General features: G+C 43.6%; 1 protein-coding gene across 2 annotated transcripts in view; it reads right to left on the bottom strand.

Moving 5' to 3' along the window:
- Positions 1-26,944, bottom strand: part of IARS (isoleucyl-tRNA synthetase) — a 600,554-nt gene that overhangs the window by 462,545 nt on the left and 111,065 nt on the right. For both annotated transcript variants that reach the window (XM_029600767.1, XM_029600766.1), the window contains exons 12-13: positions 20,864-20,955; positions 10,053-10,151 (exon numbers count right to left, since the gene is read on the bottom strand). In XM_029600767.1, the coding sequence (XP_029456627.1) occupies positions 10,053-10,151; positions 20,864-20,955 (191 nt within the window). The remainder of the gene's footprint in view (positions 1-10,052; positions 10,152-20,863; positions 20,956-26,944) is intronic.

The raw sequence follows: 26,944 nt of genomic DNA, 5'->3' as shown, positions 1-26,944 counted from the left end.
GCAGGAGCGTATCGTGTGGTAGGATGGGCCGACACAGGAAGGATCGGGATGCTGCTATGCCAGGTGATTTGACCGTAGCGGAAAAACATTCACATTTGGCCCACCCAGCAGTGCGTCGCTTACCTCCTGAGGACCACCCTGCATCAGTGCGCAGCACAGAACAGGCGAGTTTGAGGCCCGCTGGCCTCTGTTTCAGCCCCCACCAGTGCAGCCTCTGGGTCAGAATTACCTTCTGCTCCTGCCCGGCCACCCCTGTTGATGATTCCGGCAAGAGTGGCCCAAAGTCCCTTGAGCCAGCCGCGCTCCTTCCCAAACCCCCCCCCCCCCACCCCACCCCATGCCCCCGAGCCTTCACTCAGTGCAAGGCCTAGTGATGATGCAGGCAGCTCTGGGGGAGGAGCTTTCTTTAAATGATCTATAGATGATTTCCTTCACCCCATGGTGTTTCCTGGGCAGGCGGATAGATTTCCCCTGATGGTGGGATTGGAGAGAGGCCTTCCACCCCTTCCAGATTTGAGGACCCCCCTCCCTTCCTTTCAGCCATCCCAGGGGAATACCGTTCCTTCAGTGGCCGAAGGAGTTCCTCCCCCCCCCCCCCCCCCCCCCGGAGCCCTCCCTTGTTTAGCGATCCAGGCCCTCTCTCCCATTTAGAGTATGGCCCGAGTAAAGATATGAGTAAGGGTGGGAAAGGAAAAGGCAAAGCACCTCCCATGGGCTCTTTTCGAGCTAAACAAGCAGTCCATGGCAGGAGGAGAAGAGTTTTGTCTCCTGTTGGTAGTTCGGTTGGGAGGAGCATTCCTCATCCTAAGGGGTCCAAGGCTACTAGTACCCTCCTCCCTACGGAGGGTGTTCTTACCTGCCCTAGAGTTAGGGCAGGGCATCCAAAGAAGGGTACCAGCGATAATAATCAAATTATTGTGGACAGGAGCTGTTCTTCCCACATTCCCTCCTAAAGGTTCCAACCAGCAGCAGTTTCCTTATCACTTTCCTTTTTCAGCTAGTGCTTTTAACTCCAGCCCGTGGATTAGTAGTGATAGTTCCTGGGATGGTGCAGGGGAAGGATTCTGAGGTTGGGGGGGGGGGGGGGGGGGGGGTTGGTGGCTGGCCATTTTGGTTCGGGGGTGACTTTATGGGTGGACAGGGGCCTTCTAGTCAGTGGGGAATAGTGACATTTGTTTCTGGGGGTGACGGTATAGACTCTGTGGTTAGTGCTTGAACAGGAGGTGGTAGGAAAGGAGCACAAGCTTATAGAGGCAATCTGGTGGGCTTTGCTCCTCATTTTGCAAGTGCAGGGAGAGAAGATGAGCAGCCAGGGAAATCATATCATGAAGCTTGGAAAGCGCAAGAGATGTCAGGGAATGCAATGGAACAAAGTCAAAGGAAAAAAACATCCGTCAGGTGGTGTTGAAGAGCAGTCTGGCGAAGGTGCAAGCCAACTGAAATCAGGTGAAGCAAGTTCTATAGCTGGGGTTGAGGCCAAAGACCATGGAAAAAAGAAAGAGGCCTCAGAGTCCTAGGTTCTTCCTCTTCATCTCCATCATCTTCTAATGCTCTAGGGCCCTGGAAGGGAGGTCATTTGGGGGAGGGACCCAAACAAGATATGGGTCACCCAGCTTTGACATCTTTGACTGAATTATGGGAAGGAGTGCCAAAGAAGTTGCAGAGGAAGATAAGGAGACAGATGTAAATATATTCAAGCTTTTGAAGGGCAGGAGGGGGGGGGGGAGTAGGAAGGAAAGGAAACAGGATAAAAGGAAAGGAAAGGAGGGAAAGTCCACGAAGAAAGTGTCTAAGAACATAGTTAATTGGGTGCGTTTTTCTTCATTTAGCTAGTGTTGTTGGCCATTTCAACTCTTCTCAATATGGTGCTCTATTGGCCTATGTGGATAGTATCATCGGGGCATTCAGGGACTATGAGGGATGGGCATGGCTGAACTATGTCTAGCATTTTCGGGACAAGATGGTGGGCAATCGTTTCATGTCATGGGGTATGCAGGACATTAATTTGTAGTTAACACAAATGACCAATAAAGGGGCAGCCAATACTCAGGGAGTGGAGACAGGAGTGGTGGGTTATCGAGCACAGGGAGTGGTGGTGGGGCATCTAGTTCCTTTCGTGCCTTAGGTAGTGGTTTTAAAGCCAATGTCCCAGTTAAATCACAAGCCGGAGGTCTGTTGGAGAATCAACAAGGCAACTTCCCAGATTGTAAATTCTGTCAGTCCTGTTAGTCTTGTGGAGGCAGTCATCCGGCGTCAAAATGCAGTCCGGGTCAAGCCACAGGTGCAGGCAGGGGAGATAGTGTAGTTCTGGATGGGAAAGCAGCTTCTCCCAATGTTTTGCAAGGGAATGCTTCTTTGAATTACTGTCTGTCAATGAGCATACTACATTACAAAATATGGGATATTCTTCTGTATGGATTAAGAAGAACAGTCTCAGTGGTAGACCATTATTTCAAGGAAAAGAAAAGGAAGGATGGATGAATGAATGAAAGCAAGTGTGGGTAGTTTGTAGTGTTTAAGGGTTGGAGGGTACATATAATGGTTTGAGGAGGGGATATTTGACAAAAATGATATGACAAACATGGTTTCCAATTCTTATTGATGTGGTGTACTGATGTTTTTTTGGTTACACCTCTGCATATTTGTCTTATGTATTCTTGATCTTTATTTGTCATGTCACAATAAAACAGATTTGGGGGGGGGGGGGGGGGGGAAACTAAGATTTTAAAAAATCTCCCATACCTGGAAATGTTTGATTTCCAGATGGCCTGAGATTGTCATGAATTAGACGAGAGAAGGAAGGTAGTTGCTCTGCACAAACTCTCTCATGTTCTCATACATGAGGACTACCATCCTGCTGTCCTTGAACACCTGTTACAAGTCAGCAACTCTGCTTTCTCCAAGGACAAGCAGGATGGTAGTCCTCACACATGGGTGAATCAATAGCTACAGGCTGCTCACCAACACAAAAGGGGACACACACCAACTAGGTACCAACTGGCACAACACCAGTTCTATTGGTAACAGAGGGGGAGACAGCATGAACACAAACAGGCCCTAGTTGGGTTCTACACCTCAAACAGGTTCCAAAGGACAGACTGGCCAAACCTATTGTCATATCTGCCATCACTATCCAGACAGTAATGAGACGAGAATGTGTGGAGAGAACTCCATGTCGCAGCCTTGCAGATCTCTTCCATAGGAACTGGTCGCAAGTAGGCCACTAATGCTGCCATGGCTCTGACAGAATGAGCCTTGCCATGACCCACAAGATGCAGTCCCACTTGGGCATAACAGGAGATACAATCTGCTAATCAATTGGATAGTGCCCGTTTAGCAACGGCAAGGGTGACGCCCAAACTATTCTTGTCAAAACAAATAAAAAATTGGGTGGATGGAATGTCTATGGGCTTCTGTCCACTCCAGATGGAAGGCTAAGGCTCACTTGCAGTCCAAACTGTGCAGTGCTTGTTCACCTTGGTGCAAATGGGGCCTGGGAAAGAATATTGGTAGGATGATTGACTGGTTAAAATAGAAATCAGTCACAATCTTAGACAGGAACTTAGGGTTCATATGCAATACCACCCTGTCATGATAAAACTTAGTGTAAGGTGGATAAGTCACTAAGGCCTGGAGCTTGCCGACTCTGCGCACTGAAGTGATCACTACCAAAAATATGACCTTCCAGGTCAGGTACTTCAGGTCACAGGTGCACAGTGGCTCAAAAGGAGCTTTCATCAGCTGAGCTAAAAAAACCACGCTGAGGTCTCAAGACATAGCGGGAGGCCTTAGGGGAGGCTTCAATTGAAGCAGGGCCCGCATGAAGCATACAATTATATGCTGTATCGTCTACACCTTGCTGGTATGCCCAATCGCACTGAAATGAACTCTAACAGAGTTGCTCTTTAAGCCAGCCTCTAGGACGTAGTCAAGCAGTTTTTGTGTGGAGAAAGAGAACAGATCTAGGACAATCTGCTCATACCACATGGAAAACCTCCTCCACTTCCGTCCATAGGACTTTCTAAAGGAGGGCTTTCTAGAAGCCACCAGGACCCAAGACACATTCTCTGAAAGATCAAGCGGCTGCAGGATTAACCTCTCAACATACAGACTATGAGCAACAGGGCCTGAAGCTTGGGATGCCACAGCCTGCCTTGATTTTGCTTGATGAGATCTAGATAAGCCCCAAGTCTGTTCGGTCTCCAGATGGACAACTTCTGTAGGAGTGGAAACCAGACCCATCTCGGCCAATGATGGGCTACGAGCATCATAGTCCCTCTATCCTTGCGAAGCTTCAATAGTGTATTTGCCACTAAAGAATCGGAGGATACACATACAGAAGTCCCTTGCCCCAATGACAAGCGAGGGCATCCAAGGCTGATTTGCTATTTGACCTGTACAGGGAGCAAAAAAGAGGCACCTTCCTTTTGCAGAGATATGTGAACAGATCTTTGTCCGAGTTCCCACAGAGGCGAAATATTCAATTCACTACACTTTGGTCCAGGGACCACTTGTGGAGTCTGAAGACTTGACTCAGCCTGTCTGCTATCACGTTCTCTGTCCCGACCAGGTACATGGCCCTGAGCACTGTCCCATGGGTCAGGCCCACAACCAGATCTGGACTGCTTCCTGATACAGGAGGTATGATACCCTCCTTGTTGACATACCACACAGCTACTTGGTTGACTGTGTGGATCAGGACAACTTTGTTGGACAGCTGATCTCTGAAAGCCCATACTGCGTATCCGATCGCGGGAAGATCCAGGAAGTTGATTTGACAAGAGTGCTCCTGGGCGGACCAGAGACCCTGAGTGCTGAGCCCATCTACATGAGCTCCCCAACCCAGGGTGGATGCATCTGTTCGGACAATATGGGTAGGGATACTTTAAAATGAGAACCGCCATTCCAAATTAGAAAGTACCTGCTACCAGGACAATGAGCCTTGGAGAGGCGGGATGACTTGGATGCAATCCTAGAGACTCTGAGTGGCCTGGCACCACTGTAACCTCAGGGTCCACTGGGCTCTGGGCATGTATAAATGTGCCAAGGGAGTAACATGGATGGTTGCGGCCATATGGTCCAACAACCTCAACATGTGCCAGGCTTGACACCTGCTGGTTCTGTTGGATCTCTACCGCAATGGCCGTCAAGGAGACAACCATCTGGTGAGGCAGGAAGGCCTCAGCCTGAGCCATGTCTAATAGGGCTCTTATGAAGTCCAACTAAAGTGATGGGCAGAAGCAGAACACATATGCATACAGAAGACCCTTGGCTCCAGTAGCAGGCAAAGACATCAGAGGCTGGCTTCCCATCGCTCCTGTACAGGGAGCAAAAGTGGCTGACTTTGCTGTTGCCAGGAGAGGCAAAGAGATCCACAAGCGGAAGATCCAGTCCGCTACAGAGGGGTCCAGCGAACACTCGTGTGGTCGGAACACCCAATTCAGCGGTCCACCATCACATTTTCTTTCCCAGCCGGGTAAAATCGCTCGCAAGAGCATGCCTTGGGATAGAGCCCAAGACCATATCTGCACCAGGTACTGACAAAGGAGAAAGGAGCTCGTGCCATCCTGTTTGTTGATGTACTGCATCGCAACCTGATTGTCCGTTTGGATCAGGACAACTTTATGGGACAAACAATCCCAAAATGCCCAGAGTGTAGCGGATCGCTCTGAGCTCCAGGAAGTTGATCTGGCAGCGAGCTTCCTGTACTGTCCATCAACCCTGTGTGCGGAGCTGTCCACATGCCCCCCCCCCCCCCCCCAACCCAGGGTAGATGCTTCGGTGGTGTGCACAATCTGGTGTGGGGGAGCTTGAAACAGAGGTCCCTGCTCTAGATTGGAGAGATCTTCCACCAAGACAGGGAAACCTGAAGAGGCTGCATGATGCAGATCCATGCGTTGAGGTCCTGGGTTGCCTGCAGCTACTGAGAGTGCAGGGTCCATTGAGCACTGCACATACACAAGTGGGTGAATGGGGTAACATGGACAAACACAGCCATGGGACCCAGAAGATGGAGCGGAAACTTGATGTGTTAGTCGCAGTCAGGCAAACTCCTACACACACACACACACACTTCTTCTTAAAGTGTGTCTTCTCTCCTACATTCTAAATTCTTCTTTTTACCTTATACAACAAAAAACTAGAGTTAAACACAAATCTTATAACAGAGTTAAAAAACTGGACATGATTTATAACACTCACCAAATAGTATTTACTATGATATTATATTACAGTATTTTGATGGCACCTGTTTAAGAGTTAGAATTCTAAACCCTTTATACAACATAGTTTTTGTGCCTTTTTGTGAACCGTTGTGATGGCGCCCACTTAACGACAGTATAGAAAAGATTTTAAATAAATAAATAAATAAATAAATAAATGACTGCAGCGGACCAAACACGCCAGTGAAGCCCAGGGCAAGTGCTCGGTTGTGGGGCAGAAATGCCTTGGCCTGAACCATGTCCAATCTGGCTCCAATAAAGCCCAGATGTAGAGATGGCGTGAGATGGGACAAACTCCAGAGACTGAAGAACACAGGCAGTTAGCATCAGGGAGCGGCGCACCCCCTGCTGGTATTGCTTCTGATTAACGAAATGTCCAGAAAGGGAACACGTGAACTCCCTGCTAACACAGATGTATCCCTACAACCGCCAGCCACTTGGTGAAGACCTGAGGAGTCGAAGCGAGGCCAAAGGGAAACACACGGTATTGGAAATGATCCTTGCCCACTAGAAAGCAGAGATACTTCCTGTGGCTGGGGAAGAACTCGATGTGGGCATAGGCATCCTTTAGGTCAAGGGAGCAGAGCCAGTCTCCTTTTTACAGAAGAGGGATCAGGGTGTCCAAAGAGACCATCTTGAACTTTTCTCTGAAGAAACTTGTTCAAGGCCCTCAGAACGAGAATAGGGCACAGGCCCCCCGTTTTCTTTGGTATCAGGAAGTATCGAGAGTAGAATCCCCGGCCCAGTTCTGACCGCCCCAGCTATTAGTAGGGCAGACAGCTCTATCATAAGACTTCCTGATGAGAGGACAGACCCCACAATGGACACGGGGAGAGTCTGTGGGGACATCCCTGAAGTTCAGAATGATGACAAGAATCCACTGGTTCGACGTAATGCTGGGGGCATGGCAATTTGGCACTTGCTCCCTCACCTAGTCAAACCCCATCGTGGGGCTTTGCTGGGGGACAGGTTGAAGCCTGGGGGTCCGCTGCAGACGTGAGCGATCCCAAGAGCTGGCACATGACATGCGTGCCCGAGAGGCAGGAGAGTAGTACTTTCTCTGGCAGGTAAAGGACTTCCTGGAGCCCTGTCACGAGGATTTCCTGATCGAGGATGGTGGATCTGAGGATGCTGAGAGGTCTTGCAGGGTCTCATGCTGGTCTTTTAAATGGGCCACCGTATCCCCTAACTATCTCCAAAGAGATTCTCCCCTGTGCAGGGTAAATCCGCCAGCTTCTCCTGGACCTCTGGTTGAAGGTTCGAGGCATGAAGGACATTCTGCAGGCACTAATGACCGCTGCAGCCACCCTCACCACAGTTTCAAAAACGTAGTAGTTGGACCACACCTCTTGTGTGCCCACCTCCAGGCCTTGCGGTACTACCGCTATGAAAGTGTCCTGCTGCTGCTGGGGCAGGCACGCCAACAATTCCTGGACCTGTTTCCACAGGTTACAGTGGTATTGGGTCATATACAGTTGTTAGGATGCAATATGGGCGATGAGCATAGCTACCTAGGGCATCTAAGGCACAGTGTTCCTAACCTGGCAGGGTAGAGACGTGGGTGCAAGAGCGCTTGGCCTTCTTGAAAGCAGACTTCACCACCAGAGACTGGTGCGGGAAGCAGCACCTCTCAAAGCCCAAGGCTTGTTGCGCCAGGTAAATGGTATCCGCCTACGGATTGACCGGAGGATGGACACAGGGTGCTCCCAGACCCTAAGGAGACGTTCCTTGAAGATCTCAAGGACTGAGACAGACACTATCTCTCCTCTGGGCATCAAACTACAGAACCTCCAGCATTTTGTGCCGAGTGTCCTCTTTAGTGAGGAGCTGAAACGGGATGGGCCCGGACGAAGCCAGCAAAGGAAAGATCTTCCAGGAGAGAAAGACGCCTCTCATCCGGCGGACACGGCTCAGAAAGAAAGTCATCTGAGTGCTCAGAGGAAGACTTGGATGTGTCATCTTCCCAGGGCTCATAAGGTGGCATCTCCTCTCTAAAATCCCTCAGGGACCGACATGGAGGGTCCCTCAGGGACCGGCATGGAGGGTCCCTGCCCAAGCCTCTCTGTTTTGGAATCAAGGGCACCATGGGCATTGATGGCACTGAGATCCCCAATGGTCCGGGAATGGGATCAGGGACCCCCGGCAGCGGCACTAAGGGCCCATAGGGCACCATCTGCCACACGTATTATTCCTACTAGGAGGACCCGATAATGGGAATCACTCCAGAGGGAGGCATCGGTGGCCGCTGGGGAACAGATGGTCCCCCAGGAACCAGCTGCATCGGAATTATGCCCAGAAGGATGTCTAGACGCTCTAGCAGGGGCACAGAGAGAGATGGTGCAGGCTCCAGCACTGGCATGGGGACTGGTACCGACAGCAGCTCGATACCCCTCAGAGCTTGGAGTACCACCTGCTGAACCCTGTGGTCCAACTCCTCATGAAAGTCCATCGTAGTTAAAGACGGATGGAGGAGGAGGAGGAGAAGTCACCAGAGCCTCCTTGGAGCCCCAAGGAGGTTCAGTGCCCAGCACCGCAACCGGTGGGGAATGCCTTGGATTCCCGGATCAGACAGAGGACCATGCCTCTTCCCCTCAGGGTCGCTTCGGTGGCTGCCGACGCCGCACCTGTCCCGGAGATGTGTGCAGACGGCGACCAGTGATGATGCTTGCGGGACTTCCCTCGGTGTTTGGGCCAGTCTTTCTCACCCTCTGACATCGTGCAACGCCCCCAGGCAGAGGATACAGATCTCATGTGGATCAGTAATCGACATGGTCCGCAGGCACTGAGGGCATCAGTGAAAACCGGATGCCATAGGAATCGATTGCACAAAGGGAAAATTTAAAACACCTACCACATGCCAAATGTCACTAACCGAAAAAGACGGACCCGGCCCTGAGAACAGCAAAAACGACTGGGAAAATACTTTGAAAAAGATGAGCTAAGAGCAGAGCGCCACTACCACTAAGCAACTACTTTGCAGGAAAAAAAGAGGAGGGACCCCCGCGTGGATGCGCGGACAGTGGCATGCTGGGCATGCTCAGTGTGCCAGTCAAAGTTCTATAAACTTTTGACAAAAGTTTTCCGTGTCGGACTCCATCTGATGTTACCCATCTGTGAGGACTACCATTCTGCTTGTCCAAGGAGAAAACTCTTAAGGGGGAATATTCCAAACAGCAATAGAAAACATCCCACAGATTTCAGTTTTGCTGTGGAAGGACAAAAAATTATCTATAATTTTAAAAATAAAATTAACCCTTATCTTCAGCTACTGAGGAGGTCAAATTGCTATCTAGTCTAGTATAGTCCCACTGCTTTCAGTCTCTGGGTAGGAAAATCATCTCTATTGCAGAAAGTGATTTATGCTCATTTGCAAGCATCAGGGAAATAAGTATGTAGAGACAATCAGAAGGTTGTATTCTCAACCAAACCCACCAAAAATTAAAGCCAAAGTCTTAGTCAATATGTTCATATCAGTGCCTTCTACATTTAGTTCTGGTGCACAGTAATTTCTAAAACTGAATTGTTTTTCCTAAGCAATACATACAGCTGGTGCACATACACAAAGTTTTGTAAGAAACTTATGTTCCTCAAAATTAAGCACTACTTACTCAACACTGTATATCAACATTTTCAATAAAAAGGCATCAAATATACAGTTTAGTTAATGGAACCCCTACTGTTCGGACAGGATCATTCACAAATGGAGGGACAAGTTGCCAATAAAAACACCTTAAGAAGGAAGCCTACAGTAATCAACCACGCTGCCAAAGAAAAATTTTAATAAAGGCAGAGGTGCAAACATTAAAAAAAAGTCTTTGAAAACAGAATTACCAATAGCATTGACTGTTATTCTGTAGAAGTTTGTCCACCATATGTTCTACTCGCACAAACCAGCTGGGCACAGCTTTGTAAATCAGAGGTGTATCAGACCTAAAAAAACAAAAAGCAAGTTAATCATTGTAATTTATGTAACATTTCAGTTCTAATAAAAAGCTCAACATGGGCTACAATCTTTAGTACTTTAGAAAAGTACAACATGGAACATGTAAATTTATTTGTAGTATTCCTATCTAAACTTTTCCAAGAGAACATACATTGCTATTTCCCAATTAAAGAGAGAAAACACAATCTCTATGGTAAAGATTAGAAATTACATCAAAGGCTTAAATTCTGTTCTCATCTTAACACCATACATTTCAAATTCATGTTCACTTGCTTCCAAGTCTACTATTGTGCTCACTAAATAAGCTTATTATGCCCCATCTACTCACCTCTTTTTTTGAGGAGATTTATGGATGTTTTTATGTAACATGCTGCAAACTGCAGAGCAAGCGAGTAAAACGTTTTATTAAAAAGATTAATCTCAAGTTCTCCACCAGCATTCTAACTCCCTTAATTCATTCCCTTCTTTCCCTTAACCCCATTATTCTCCTTTCCTCCTCTAAAATCAATGAGCAGGAAACCGCCCACCTTTTTTCCCTTCCAAATTACTTGTTACTCTGATCTCACTCCCATCCAGCTCAATTCTCTCTCTCCTGTCGTCATTCCCTCCATCATGTCACTTTCTATTGCAACCTTCCTACTGTTTTCAAACATATGATTACACTACTCCTCAAAAATACCTTCATTGGACCCTACCTGCCCTAATTATCATACCATCTCCTCCTTCCATTTACATCCCAACTACTCAAGTGTGTTGTTCATCTCTGCTGTCTTGACTTCCCTTTCATCTGAAGCCATTCTTGATCCGCGATAATCAAAATCTCACCCTCTACATTCCACGAAGATGGCCCTCACCAAAGTTTCCAACAACTTCTTCATGACCAAGGTCAAGGAACTTTACTCGAACCTCATCTTACTAGACCTACCTGCTGCTTTCCACATAGTTGATTAACATCATCTGCTCCTTGATGCCCTGCCCTCACGTGGTCTTCAAGATCCAGTTCTATCTTGGTTAACCATTATACTTTCAGTGTATCCATTTATTTATCCTCCTCCACCACTATCCTGTTATTTGGTGCACCTCAGAAATCAGTCATGGGCCCCTCTCCTCTCTACACACTTTCCTTTGGTAATCTGATCTCTTCCCTTGGCTATCAGCATCATCTTTATGCTGACTCCCAGACATACCGCTAAACAGGAACTTTCACCAACAATCCTATTTCTTAGCCTACTTGTCTAGACATTGCTGCCCGGATATCCTGATATCCTGTGTACCACAGCCAAAACAGAATCTTTTATTCTTATCCCTTTTTCTATCAGTAAAAACACAATCATCTCAGTCTCCTCAGTCCGCAACCTTGTTATATTCAGAATCCTCTGCACATATCTCACAGCTAAAACATGTTAGTCCTTTTTCTACATCACCAAATCCCATCCTTTCCTTTCTGAACAAAGTACCAAAATCCTTATCTTCTCTATTACCTCCTACTCAGTCTACCTCAACCTGGTCCTCACAGATCTAGTCTATTCAAAATGTAGCTGCACATTTCCTTCTGAGATTACCTTCCCTCTTATATCCCCATACATTCCTCCTCTAAAATTTTATTTATCAAGATATTTGTATCTGTACTCTTCTCTTCCACAATCAAACATCAACTCTATGCTTTCTACCTTGCTGCACTAAATGCATTGAATAGCCTTCCTAAACAGCTATGTCATGTTCATTTTTTTACCATACTCCAATTCTAATTAAAAAATGTGCCTCTTTGAGGCTGATTTTAAAACTTGAACTCTGGTTCCTCCCAACCGTGGCCTCCTAGACCTTAACCATTTGCTCAGTAAACAAAGCCCTAGAATATTTTGGTCATTGTTAAAAAATACCATCCTAGAAGCACAGTCCAGATGTATTCCACCTTTCTTAATGTGTGAAAGAAGGCAAAATGATCACCGGCATGGTTAAAAGGGGAGGTGAAAGAGGCTATTTTAGCCAAAAAAAAAATCCTTCAAAAATTGGAAGGATCCAACAGAAGAAAATAGGATAAAGCATAAACGTTGGCAAGTTAAATTTAAGACATTGATAAGACAGGCTAAGACAGAATTTGAAAAGAAGTTGGCCGTAGAGGCAAAAACTCACAGTAAAAACTTTTAAAAATATATCTGAAACAGAAAACCTGTGAGGGAGTCAGTTGGACCGTTAGATGATCGAGGGGTTAAAGGGGCAATTATTTATTTATTATTTATTTAGGGCTTTTTTATACCAACACTCATGATAACAATCATATCGTATCGGTTTACAGTAAACAGTGGTGCAATAACATTAACATCAACGTGAACAATAGGCGAAGAGAGAAAAAGTGAATGAAAGTTACAATAAACAGGGGCACTTGAACTGGGAGGAGGAAAAGCCAGAGTAATGGCTAACATAGAAATAAATAATATTTAGTCTTAGAAATAAATAATATCTAGATATATACTTAGGACTATAATAATCACTTGTACTCAGGACTGAATATTATCAAATATATACATGATATCCTATACCTAGGGCTGTGGAATATCGTATGATTCCTGACTAAATAGTATTAGTTCATAAAACTCAGGACTGATTAATAACACGTCAGAAGCCATGTCGGGGATGGGGAAAGTCGGCTGGCGGACCAAGGTGAGTTGTAGCAGTAGGGATGTCATAGATCAGGGAAGGCTTGTAGAAATAGCCAAGTCTTGAGTTTCTTTCTGAATGTCTGCGTGCAAGGTTCTTGTCTAAGGTCTGGGGGTATGTTATTCCAGATGGTTGGCGCCGCTGCCGAGAAGGCTCGATCTTTAGTGGATGTGTGTGAATTTGGCTGGGGGGTGTGTAGCGTACCTTTGTATGCTTCTCTGATGGGTCTGGTAGAGAAGTGTAGTGTGAGAGGGTTGTGTAAATCGATGGGTGTTCTGTTGTAGATAGCTTTATGGATGATGGTGAGACACTTGTGTAGAATTCTGAAGTTTACTGGGAGCCAATGTAGGTTTTTCAGGATAGGTGTGATGTGGTCTCTTCTATTGGAGTTTGTTAAAATTCTGGCAGAAGATAAGGCCATCGCGGAAAGATTAAATGATTTTTTTGCTTCAGTGTTTACTGAAGAGGATGTTGGTGAGTGATTCAGATGGACTGAACCAAATCACAGTGAACCTAGAAGACTGGTAGGCCTGATTGACAAACTGAAGAGTAGTAAATCACCTGGACCAGATGGTATACACCCCAGGGTTCTGAAGGAGCTTAAAAATGAAATTTCAGACTTATTAGTAAAAATTTGTAATCTATCATTACAATCATCCATTGTACTTGAAGACTAGAGGGTGGCTAATGTAACCCCAGTAATTAAAAAGGGCTCCATGGGCAATCTGGGAAACTGCAGACCGGTTAGCCTGACTTCAGTGCCAGGAAAAATAGTGGAAAGTGTTCTAAAAATCAAAATCACAGAACATATAGAAAGACATGGTTTAATGGAACAAAGTCCACATGGCTTTACCCAAGGCAAGTCTTGCCTCACAAATCTGCTTCACTTTTTTTGAAGGAGTTAATAAACATGTGGATAAAGGTGAACCGGTCGATGTGGTATATTTGGATTTTCAGAAGGCGTTTGACAAGGTTCCTCATGAGAGGTTTCTAGGAAAAGTAAAGAGATACGGGATAGGTGACTATGTCCTTTCGTGGATTACAAACTGGCTAAAAGACAGAAAACAGAGAGTAAGATTAAATGGACAATTTTCTCAGTGGAAGGGAGTGGGCAGTAGAGTGCCTCAGGGATCTGTATTGGGACCCTTACTTTTCAATATATTTATAAATGATCTGGAAAGAAATAAGACGAGTGAGGTAATCAAATTTGGAGAAGACACAAAATTATTCAGAGTAGTTAAATCACGAGCAGATTGTGATGAATTGCAGGAAGACCTTCTGAGACTGGAAAATTGGGCATTGAAATGGCAGATGAAATTTAATGTGGATAAGTGCAAGTTGATGCATATAGGGAAAAATAACCCATGCTATAGTTAACACAATATTGAGTTCCATATTAGGAGCTACCACCCAAGAAAGATCTGGGCATCATAGTGGATACCACATTAAATCGTCGGTTCAGTGTGCTGCGGCAGTCAAGAAAGCAAACAATGTTGGGAATTATTAGAAAGGGAATGGTGAATAAAACAGAAAATGTCATAATACCTCTGTATCGCTCCATGGTGAGACCGCACCTCGAATACTGTGTACAATTGTGGTCGCCACATCTCAAAAAAGATATAGTTGCGATGGAGAAGATACAGAGAAGGGTGACCAAAATGATAAAGGGAATGGAACAGCTCCCTTATGAGGAAAGACTAAAGAGATTAGGACTTTTCAGCCTGGAGAAGAGACGGCAGAGGGGGAATATGATAGAGGTGTTTAAAATCATGAGCGGTCTAGAACAGGTTAATGTGAATCTGTTATTTACTCTTTCAGATAATAGAAAGACTAGGGGGCACTCCATGAAGTTAGCATGTGGCACATTTAAAACTAATAAGAGAAAGTTCTTTTTCACTCAACACACAATTAAACTCTGGAATTTGTTGCCAGAGGATGTGTTTAGTGCAATTAGTGTAGCTGTTTAAAAAACGATTGGATAAGTTGTTGAAGGAGAAGTCCATTACCTGCTATTAAGTTGACTTAGAAAATAGCCACTGCTATTACTAGCAACAGTAGCATGGAATAGACTTTAGTTTTTGGGTACTTGCCAGGTTCTTATGGCCTGAATTGGAAACAGGATGCTGGGCTTGATGGACTCTTGGTCTGACCCAGTATGGCATGTTCTTGTGTGTCTTCTCTGTCTCTAAGGTAAGTGCATGGAATTGATACAAATCTCTTGTGTGTCAGTATAGCACTGCATGTGTCTACATAATGCTACATAAAATTTACAGTGACAGTGATAGCATCTTGTCTTCAATCTAGTTTATTCTGCTCTTGATTTTTACGATACCTAAAAAACAACAAATAAAACCACACACACACACTTTTCTCCTTCCCTTTTATTTCTCCTGGAGTAAACCAATGTCCTTTAATAGTTTGTTTGTTTTTTTTACTCTTTATTTCAGTCTTTTTTCCTCCTTCCTGAGATCTCAATGATTTTGCCTTTCATATCGCCTCTCTTAGTTGGGTGGATATTAAGTATGTCATCAGTGCTTAGAAAATGTTTCCCATTATTTTTTCCGGTTCTTGGTGGACTTTAGGATATCTGGTTAGGAATGTGTTCATTTTCCAGGATTTGTTATAATTCAGAGATGCACTTGCTGACAGATTAATAGACATCTGTACAAGGGCATGGTCTGACACTACAACTGGATAGATAACTTTTTGGGCCCTGCTGGTCTGTCATCCTTTCATTTAAAAGCATCAATGTTATACTATCATTGATCTCTGAGTGAAATACCTGACTCCTAGGTACTGTAGTCTCTACACAACTATGTTAAATTTGCTTAGGCAGGCTTAGAGCAAAAGCTGGTTTCTTGTTCCTGTTAAGTTTATGAGGTAGGGGGGCACAGTTTAGATCCTCCCTATAATTTGGAGACCCTTTGCAGTTATTTTAAAAAGTTCAGATTCAAAACTCAGATGCTCCCAACTGATTATAAAGGTTGAAGCAGCAAAAGTCAGCCTCAAAGAAATTCTATGCTGGAGTCTATGATTGCCAAATTTCTAGCATGAACATGAACACTAATTAAAAAAAAACCCCACCCATTTAAAGAAGAAAATTTGCCACATCTTCTCGTGACTGGAACACAGAAAATGCAAGATAATGGTACTAATTTGCATTTCTGCAGCATTTTTCATTCAAAGAGAATCTGTACCTGCTTTACAATTGCAGCATTTCAAAAAACAAGATGTAGGGACCTTTATGGTGCACTGCCTTGTACACTGCAATCAATTTTTACATATTATAATCTTATCACACTTTAGCACTATATAACTTTCACCTACATTTCTATCTAGTCAGAAACACACTAGAAGTACTATAAACCAAAAAGTTTATGATAATTTTCAGGCAGAAACTTCTTATAATGGTAATTAGAAAGAGATAGGAATTGAATTGACAACTAGAGCAATAAGCTGTAAGTATAAAGTAAAAACGTTCACTTCACAACAGATGCAAAACCTTTAAAAGCACATTCTCAGCAATTTCTGGCCAATGTCAAAGCTAGCCTTTTAAAATCAGGTCATGGAATTTCAGCACATGCTGAGTAAGCAGAAAATAAATTCACACAGTATGCTAACAATTTTATCTGAATTGTCTTATCTTCCCCCACCTCCAAAATCAACAACTTAATCCAGCAGTACTTTTCAACCCAGAAAAGTAATGGGCCTCCAGAGACATTAAGACCTGCCAAAGTCTAGGAAGTCTCATTTACACAAGATAACAATGAATAATTGCTGTGTTGATGGGAAAGAAATTTATTTTGTAGCTATTCTGTCACAAGTACATAAGATTTTCCATGCTGGCCATTGAGCCCAACATTCTGTCTCCAACAGTGGAAAATCTAGGTCACAAGTACCTGACAGATCCCATAAGGTTGTTCTAATTCCTTGTACTACTCACTCCCAAGGATAGCAATAGCTTTCTTTAGTCTACCTGGCTAATAAGGCGCTATGGACTTTTACTCCTGGAACTTGTCCAAAACTCGTTTAAACTCCCCTATACTAGTCACCTTGATCACAGTCCTCAACTTGATTGTACGTTGAGTGAAAAAGTACCTTCTACAAATTGTTTTGAATCTGCTAGTTTCATGGACTGTCCCCTTGTTTTAGTATTTGAAAGGGTGAATGAACTTTATTTGCCCATTGCATACAACTCATGATTTTATAAAACTTCTATCATGTCCCCTCTCAGCTGTCTCTTTCCCAAGCTGAAGAGCCCTAGCCTGCATAGCCTCTCAACATGAGAAATATTCCATCCCCTTTACTATTTTTTGCTGCCCTCCTCTCTGTACCTTTCCTAGTTCTATGTCTTTGGGGTGACTAGAATTGCACACAATTCTCAAAATATGGTATTTTCTGTTTTATTCTCTATTCCTTTTCAGATCATTCCTAATATTATATTTGTTTTTTTAACCACCACCACACACTGAGCTAAGGATTTCAATGTACTGTCCCATAAGGTCTCCAAGGAACCTTTTCTGGTTAGTAATTCCCAATACAAAGCTCAGGATTGTGTACTTATATTTGTCATTATTTCTCCATATCTGCATTATTTTGCCTTTTTCCACATTAAATTTAATCTGCCATTCAGTTGCCCAGTCTCCTAGTCCTACAAGGGTCTTTCTGCAGTTCCTCGGAATCTACTGCTCTTAACAAATTTTAGTAGTTGCAAATTTGACCAGCTCTGTTTTCCAGACCATTTATGAATAATGTTAAACAGCACAGGTCCCATTACTGATCCCTAAGGTATTCTACTAATCATCTTTCTCTATTTAGAAAATTGAACATTTAGAACTTCTTTTTCCAGCCTTTTAACCAGTTACCAATCCACAATAGAACATTGCCTCCTACCCCATGACTAATTTCTTGAGGAGTCTCTCATGGAGGACTTTGTCAAATGCCTTCTGAAAATTGAAACACACTATCAATCAGCTAATCTCTCTACATTTTATTTACACTTTCAAAAAATTCTAAAAGATTGGAAAGAATTTCCCCTTGCTAAAACCATGCTGATTCTTTCCGATTAAACCATGTCTATCTATATGGCTAGTGATTTTGTTTTTAAGCTTGGCTTCTACCAATTTGCATGACACAGATGTAAGACTCATTAGTCTATAGTTTCCCGGATCACCCCGGAGCCCTTTTTAAAGATCAGGATTAAATTGGCCACCCTCCAGTTTTCAGGCACAACCGACTATGCTAATAAGTTACAAATTACCAAAAACAGATCATTTTTTTAGTTCTTTCAGAAATCTGGGGTGTATACCATCTGGACCAGGTGATTTGATATTCTTTAATTTGTCAATCTGCCTTATTACATCTTCCAGCTTCACAGTGATTTGTTTTATGTATTTATATTCCACTTCTTCAGATATTTCAAATGGATTTCTTTTGATTTGTATCAGTTCTTCTGAACCAGAAAAATTGAAAATAGTTTCCGGCAAAGGTATCTCACCAACATCATCTTCATTAAACATTGAATCAAAGAATTCAGTCTTCCCGCTATGACCTTATCTTCCCCAAGTGTCCCTTTAACCTCTTGACTAAACAGTATAACCGACTCCCTCACAGTCTTCCTGCTTCAACGCCAGCTTTTCAAATTTTCTTTTAGCCCGCCTAGGTTGGCAATTTCATATTTTAGTTATATGACAGCTCTGGGGTGGATGCTATCCGATGCTAGTGAGTTATCTTTAGTTTGTCAATCTGATTTATTACATCCCCCACTGTCAGATATTTTAGTTGCTCAGAATCTCAAATATTAAAGAATGTTTCAGGTGCAGGTATATTCCCAACATCCACCTCCAAAAAGACAGAGGCAAAGAATTAATTCAATTTTTCTATTTCCCTATTCTCCCTGAGCACCCTTTTTGCCCCTTGGTCATCTAGCAGCCCACCTGTCTCACAAGCTTTTTGCTACAAATGTACTTTAAAGTTTTTATTATTAGTTTTTGCCTCACTGGCACACTTTTTCGCAAAGTCTCTCTAGGCCTATCTAGCTATTACTTTACATCAATTTCCAGTGCTTTTGCTGTTGCCTATTTTCTTCATTTGGGTCTCTCCATTTTTTTGAATGATGACCTTTTAGCTTTAACTATCTCCTTTACCTCACCATTAAACCATGCTGGCAGTCATTTGGTTTTCCTTCCCTTTTTAATGCATGGAATACATTTTATCTAGGCTTCCATAATGGTATTTTTAATGTCCACAATTCATGCAAACTTTTAATCCTTACAATCACTTAGTTTTTTTCTAAAAATTTCCTCATTCTATCATAGTGTCCCATTTTAACGTTACATGCTCCTACAGTAGTTTTATTTAATGTCCTCCAACCTGTGATTATGTCAAATTTGATTGCATTATGAATGCTAATACCTAGCTGCCAAACCAAAGTAATCTCTTGCACCAGGATGTGCGTTCCACTGAGGGCTAGATCTAACTGAAAACATCTAATAAAAGCCCCTAATGCAACAGAAAACAGATGGAGACACAGAAATGGAAAAACAGATATTTATTCTGAACTTGAAAACAAATGCCAAAATGTTAGAGGACCTTAAGCTCTCTTCCTTCCACAGCTAGCAGCCATGGTGCTAAAACCTTTGGGGTTTTTTGGATTTTTTTCTTTAAACAGTATTAATATATATAGTTTATTCCACATCTATGTTCAAAATATGTCATTCCAATTTGCAATACACACGTGATAAACGTTTGGTTTGGAAATATACCTTCACATTTATTTATAGCCTTCCTTCATAAATGAGAACCCAAAATGCTTTATATCAAGACTAGCCGTTAAGCCCGTAACAACGGGCTACATTTAAAAAAAAATTTTCGGTCCATTTCCTTCCCACTCCCTCCCCCTCATTCTCCTCCTCCCTCTAGTCCTCCCTCTCCCCCTCTATTCTCCCTCCCTCTCCTCTCCCCTCCCCCCCTCTATTCTCCCTCCCTCTCCTCTCCCCTCCCCCCCTCTATTCTCCCTCCCTCCCCCTCCTCCCCCTCTATTCTCCCTCCCTCCCCTCCCCCTCTATTCTCCCTCCCTCCCCTCTTCCTCCCCTCCCCCTCTATTCTCCCTCCCTCCCCTCCCCCTCTATTCTCCCTCCCTCCCCTCCCCCTCTATTCTCCCCTCCCTCCCCTCCCTCCCCCTCTATTCTCCCTCCCTCCCCTTCCCCTCACTCTCTCCTCCCTCCTCCCCCTCCCCCTCACTCTCTCCAGCCACTCCGCCTCTCTCAATCCCCTCCCCTTTCAGATCATCCACAACCGGCAGACGGAAGATCTCCAGGGGGGGGGGGGGTGTCCCTCCCGCGCGCGGCGCCGCTACTGCTCCTCCCACTCCTCGCCGGCGCCACTCCTGCGGCCCAGCGCCATTTTTTTTTTCGGGCACGCTCGGCTCTGACCGACGTGCTCGCCCGCGCATGCGCGGTAGAGCTGCTCTCTACTGCGCATTTGCGGGCCGGTCAGAGCCCATTTATAAGGTAGATAACTGTAGTAATATAAATAGCTCCCTAATATTCAGTATTAGCATATGACCCCCACTCTCACAGAACATAAGCCAATCTGTATTATATAACTAGAAATACTCTCCCTCCCAAAAATGACCCCAGAATCCTTACCCAATTCACATCTACCAAACTACCCATCCCAAACCCATAAAATATACCAACAATATTAAACTTTTCCACAAAATACCTGATCCAGCCCCCTCATTCCAGTACCTGAATAAATACCACCCACATTTCATACAATAACCACCTTCCCCACTTGCTCCTGAAGGAATTCTCCAAAGAGACCACTCCCTTTGGTTTGCCATTTGTAGCAGCTAACCACTAGTGGCAAACCTATATTTAAAGTCTTCCACATATTTACCACCAAAGAGGGCAGAGTCATTAGCAGTAACAAGGTGCGCAGCAACAGCAAGCAGGCAGGCATGAAAGACATCTCAGCTACAGGTACTGGGGGGCATGCTGGTCGAAACAGACTTGATCTGTTTCTCATTTCTTCTTACCTCCAGCAGAAAGGATAATTGTGCTTCACAGTACTGGTATGCACTAGTCGTCCTTGCTCCTTCAGTAATTTAATAATATTCTTGTCTGCATCCTAAAGAAACAAAGGGTGCTTCATTACTACTTTTGTGAGAACCTCAGATTATGTTGGCTTTACCTGAAACTGGTTATGACAACACTCTTATTGTAATGACTGACTTGCAAACTTGTTAAATAAAATTCCATTTATTTTTTCATCAGCATATTGTAAAGTATATAACACTAATTGTAGTTGTACATACAAAACGCCAAACCTTAATCACACTAGTAAATATCTGAATAATTATTTTCATTCTATGTATTACACCTTCCCCTTCCTTTACCTTGAATATTAATTTTGACATTTTCAGTTCAAATATTCAAGAGCTATTTAAAAATATGATTGAAACTGATACTTTTTCCTCATGCAAAACCAAAATTATAAAAAGAGTGAGACTTTTTCTCCTTTCCTTCTCCTCACCTATACACCCCCTATTAAGAAAACAGAACAGGCCTGGTTGCTATAGATCCCCTAGACAGAAACTATACTCCAGTTAGCAGAATAACTCTCCTCAGTTACACATGTAGAACTTCAGCAAATACAGAAAAGACCATAAAAAAGTATAACTAGAAACGAAGACAAAAACTGATCTAAAAGCTGCAACAAGTCAAACTCTGCATACAGTGCAACAATGGAAAATAGAAACATCACCATGCCTCATAAACCAAACAAAATTAAGAAATATAATCATAATAGTAAAACCATACCAATAAGTTTCAAAACAGCTAATAAACAGAACATCCAATAATTAAAACTCAAATATTTTACATTTTCCAACCACCATAAAAATATTTCAAAACAGCAGACAAACAACTTTCAAAACTTATAACAAGAAAAAACCCTGCTCTCCATACCCAGGAACTTTTGATTTCCTGTCACCATCAGATTACCATAAATTAATTGGGATGGGGGAGGGTGCACACAAACTTTCTCCTCTCTTTCTTTCACACCCTCCAACCTGCACATGCCCTCTCCCCCACATGCAATCAGACACACACACAGGCTCTCACCCATGCATCCACCCTCACCAGCTCTCACATACATACACATGCTTGCACATACACTCTCAGGGCTGGACATCTTCAGTTGCCAGTGGGATGAGGTCCACTGGCAGCCACTGGGTCCGCTCTCTCTTCCACTGCCACAGGACAAGCATGCTCAACCAAACGTCATCTCCTGCTGCTGCTGGGCCAATCGCGCAGACAAACGCAACTCTTACTGGCAACACGGAGGCAGGGTGTATCCTCACCCCATAGTGATGCCTATGCAGCTTGGGGCTACCTGCTCGCATTGGTAGCAGCAGCAGAAAGAGTATCCATTCAGCTGCTATTCAATACCGTACTGTCGCTGCTGTGCCACTAAAAATGACCTCACATGCCACTTATGTCAGAGGGAGTCTAAGAAAACTGCAATTTTATTTTGATGAAACATTATACTTTAAAGGCCCTGATTAGTAATATTTTAAGGTTAGGATTTGTTTTAAATTGAGGCTGTTAAGGCAGGTTAAATATATTTTATCAATGGGAGAGTTTCTTCCTTCAGTGCAAGCTTTTCTCTGATTGTCTCTGGATTATTGCAATTCTCTTTACATAGGGCTCCTGAAGATACATATAAAAGCAAAATTCAGGTAGATAAACCCCCAATGTTATTTTTTCCCCTTTTCACATGAAATTTCTATCCATAAGGATTCTATGGTACATTCTGTTTCAATCAGAACTATTATCCTGTTTGACACAATGCCCTCTAAAATATAGGGCCATCCCACCACCCATTTGATTCATCCTATCATTGCAATACAATTTGTATCCTGGTATTCACATGTCCCGTTTGTTATCCTTTTTCCACCAGGTGAGATGCCAATTATATCTCTACCTCTTCATTTGGTACTATACACACTCTCCCATTTTTTTTTTTTTTTTTAAGACTTCTAGAATTTGTATACAGATATTTCCAAGTATCATTTTTTTTTATCTGAATTAATCTGCTGATCAGTTGAGAGGGATAATTTAGCACACTCTCCCATTTTTTTCTTTTTTCTTTAAAGACTTCTAGCATTTATATTGGAGAAATTACTTACCTGATAATTTCATTATCCTTAGTGTAGACAGATGAACTCGAGACCAATGGGTATAGTGTGCTCCTGATAGCAGTTGGAGACGGAGTCAGATTCAATCTGACATCAGCACTACATATACCGTGCACGAGGCTTTGCTCTCCAGTTTTCCCCTCAAAAGCAATTATGGATATGTGTGTTTGGATAATTTTGATTAACTTGATTAACTTAACTTGAATTGGTTGACGTGGTTTCTAGCTGGAGACCGCCAGGACACTCCACTGAGAAGCGTCGACACCTGGTAATATGGATGACTGAACTAGAGATAAGGCTTGGCTTACCCGTGTTTTTGTTGCACTCAGGGGGAGGTTCCCCCGAGGATTCTTGATTGCGAGGCAGCCATGGGCGGAGTGCTGAGTCCATCTGTCTACACTAAGGAAAATTAAATTATCAGGTAAGTAATTTCTCCATTTCCTAGCATGTAGCAGATGGACTCAGGACCAATGGGATATACAAAAGCTACTCCCGAACTGGGTGGGAGGCTGCCCGTGGCCCATTTAGTACTGCCCTTGTGAATGCTGTATCCTACTTGGTCTGAACATCCAGGCAATAGAATATCGAGAAGGTGTGGATGGAGGACCAAGTCGCCGCCCGACAGATCTCGGCAGGCGACCGCATCTTGGTTTTCGCCCAGGATACTGCTTAGGCCCTTGTAGAATGGGCCTTGACATAGAGGTGAAGGCTTCCCTGCCTCTATGTAGGACGCCTTGATTACTTCTTTGATCCAGCGGGCTATGGTTGCCTGCTAGGCCGCTTCCCCCTGTTTCTTCCTGCTGTGAAGGATGAATAGGTGGTCCGTCTTTCGTACAGATCCCGATCTTTCCAGGTATCTGACTAACAGTCTGCCAATGTTTAGATGGCAAAGAAGGCGTGAGTCTTCAGAATCTTTATGTTAGTCTGGAAATGGCAGCGAGATGGTTTGGTTTAGGTGAAATTTAGAAACCACTGTGTATACTACTGTGTATAAAACATCAAACAATAAAAACTAAGAAATATAAAACAATAGTAAAATCAAATCAATAAATATAGAAAATGCTAACAAACACTTTTCAAAACAATTTTTTAAATTTCCCAAATACCATTAAAATATAAAGAGTAGATACATCAAATACCACCCAATAATTAAAACTAATAAGAAAAAAGAAAATACCCTGCTTGCCATACCTGGAAACTTTTGTTTTATAGTCATCATGAGATTGTCATGGATTAACACAGTGCAAACACACATACACAAGCTGACACACATTCGCACACAAACACACACAAGCAAACTGCCTCTCTCTCACGTGGGGCCTCTTCCCTTTCTTCAGCCGCTGCTGGCCTGAGCTCTAGCCAGGGGCGGATTGCAGGAAATATTGGCCATGGGGAATTTTCAAAAAACTGGTACATGGGATATCTGATGCCTTCATGCACTTTCCTTGCAGCACGTATATCAACAGATTCCAAAAGCACACTAAGTCACCCTGGAGCCCAGCAGAATTGAGCCAAAATAAATGTAATCTTCTCTAAATAACTAAGAAGTTGAACACTTTCTAGAGACCATGGGTGAACAGAGTTGCAGCCCCCATTCCATCCATGCAAATTCCATCCATGCAAATTGGTTGGGCCCCCTACACATCTGCTTATATCTTGTAGAGATATATTCTGGATTCCTGGTCTGGTTCTTGAACCAGCTGAAAGTAATGATACTGCCAGCCAGTATCAGACACCACGCTCAGTCACAAACAGATTTTTTAGATTGCAGAAATTTTATTGGCACATACACACTAACAACCACAAAAACACATACTCTCTCTCAGACACACCCACACACAACACATTCACAGACAATGGGGTAGATTTTAAAAGGTGCACGCGGGCGTATATGTGCGCGGGCTACCCGGCGCGCACACATGTATGCACATATTATAAAATCGGGGGTCAGTGTGCGCAAGGGGATGCACAATTGTGCACTTTGCGCCCGCCGAGCCGCACTGGCTTCCCCCGTTCCCTTCCCCTTAGCCTGACCTTCCCACCCCTTCCCCTAACCTTCCCCCCCAGCCCTACTCTAACCCCCCCACCCGACCTTTGTTTTACCTTTTGCACCTGACTCTGGGCAGGCGCAAGTTGTGCGCGCCGGCAGCCTGCCGGCAAGCAATCCTCCGACACAGCGCCAAAATGGCCCTATGTCCGAGGCCTCTGGCCCCACCCCCACCCCGCCCCTTTTTGCAAGCCCCGGGACTTATACATGTCCCAGGGCTTTACGCGAGCCGCCGGGCCTTTTTAAAATAGTCCTGGCATGCGTAGGGCTTTTAAAATCCAGCCCAAAGTGTGCATGGGTGGGTGTGTGTGTGTGTGTGTGTGTGTGTGTGTGTCACTCTCTCTGACAGAAACACACATTCTCTCTGACATGCTACTGTTGTACTGCTGCTTATGTGCTCACACAGTGAATGCCCCCCAGTCCAGCACTGCTGCATCATGGTGAAAAATTCTTGCTTGCTGCCAGCTCTTCCCCATTCTGCAGCAGCCTCCTTCCTTTCTCAATCTCATTCTCTAAGAAACTCACTGGTTCCAGAGCCAGCTGCTTCTCTCAGAGATCAGTGCAGTCACCTGAGACAGAAGCTTCCCCAACACTGCATAGGCACTTTCTTCTGGCTTATCCCCTTCCAACCTGTGCCTGTAGCTTGCCTCCACTTCTCCACAACCCTCCCACCACTCTAGTGCATTCCCAATGATTACAGGCTCAGTCTGCTGCTTTTATGATTCCCCAGGCTCTGCTGTGCCTACAGACTCCAGGGGAGAGAGGACAAGAAGTGACCCTGGGTTTATAAAAACAGAAAATTAAGCCCTGGCTGAGATTGGGGAGAGCCACTAATACAAAGTAGCACAGATCCTGATAGAATCCTGCTTTATCTTGTGGAGCCAGTGCAGCCAGAGCTGGTGCAAGGGACTTAGGTGTCCATAGGCGAACCTTATAGCCTTGCACACACTTCTAGGTCCTACCCTTCACACAAATAATTTTTAAAAAATATGCATTTATAGTAACAGATTTTATATGAAAAAGAATATTTAGTGTTGTAAGGTAAAAATATCACTTAAAACTTGTAAATACATATGCACTACTGGTGGTACCAACAGGAAGACTCTGGCAAAAAGACACCTACAGTCATATGGTATTGGGACTATTGTTAAGCATGTTGGCGCTCAGAAAGCTTCAAGTAAACTTAGTTACAATATAGTAAATCTCCCATACAAAAAGAGCACTAACTGCCAGCACTTAACAGTAATAACCCGATATTAAAAGACAGAACAAGACAAGCTGAAACTACATGCTAGCAAAATATATGCAGAACACATATGAACCCTCACCAAATACAGAGTAAAGAGACAAAGTATCACTAAAACATGCAGACAAAATCTGAATTGGAAACCGTAACAAGACAGACTCCGTATAAGTCAACAATGTAAAAAACAGAAACATCACTATTTTTCATTAAACATCAAACACAATCAAGATATATAAATGAATCATAATAGTAAAACCATATTCATAAAAAGAATAAATATTTAAACAGCAGATGAAAAGAATACTCTATTATTTTTTTTAATTACTCCCAAATATCCTTAAACGCACAATATAAATCAAATAAATAAAATATTTGAAAACAGAAGACAACACCCAATTATTAAAACTATTAAGGGTAAAAAAAATCCCCTACTCTCCTCAACTTTTGATTTCAAGTCACCCTGAGATTGTCATGGATTAGTTTGGGGAGGGAGTGGTACAACTTTCTCCTCTCTCTCACACATACCCATATTCTCCAATACACACATACACTTGCTTACTCATACATCCTCACGCACATTTTCTCTCACATACAATACATATGCTCTCTCACATTCTCTCTCTCC

This window comes from Rhinatrema bivittatum, chromosome 4, assembly GCF_901001135.1.
Source record: "Rhinatrema bivittatum chromosome 4, aRhiBiv1.1, whole genome shotgun sequence".
Classification (NCBI taxonomy): Eukaryota; Metazoa; Chordata; class Amphibia; order Gymnophiona; family Rhinatrematidae; genus Rhinatrema; species Rhinatrema bivittatum.
This window is presented reverse-complemented; position numbering and strand designations above follow the sequence as displayed.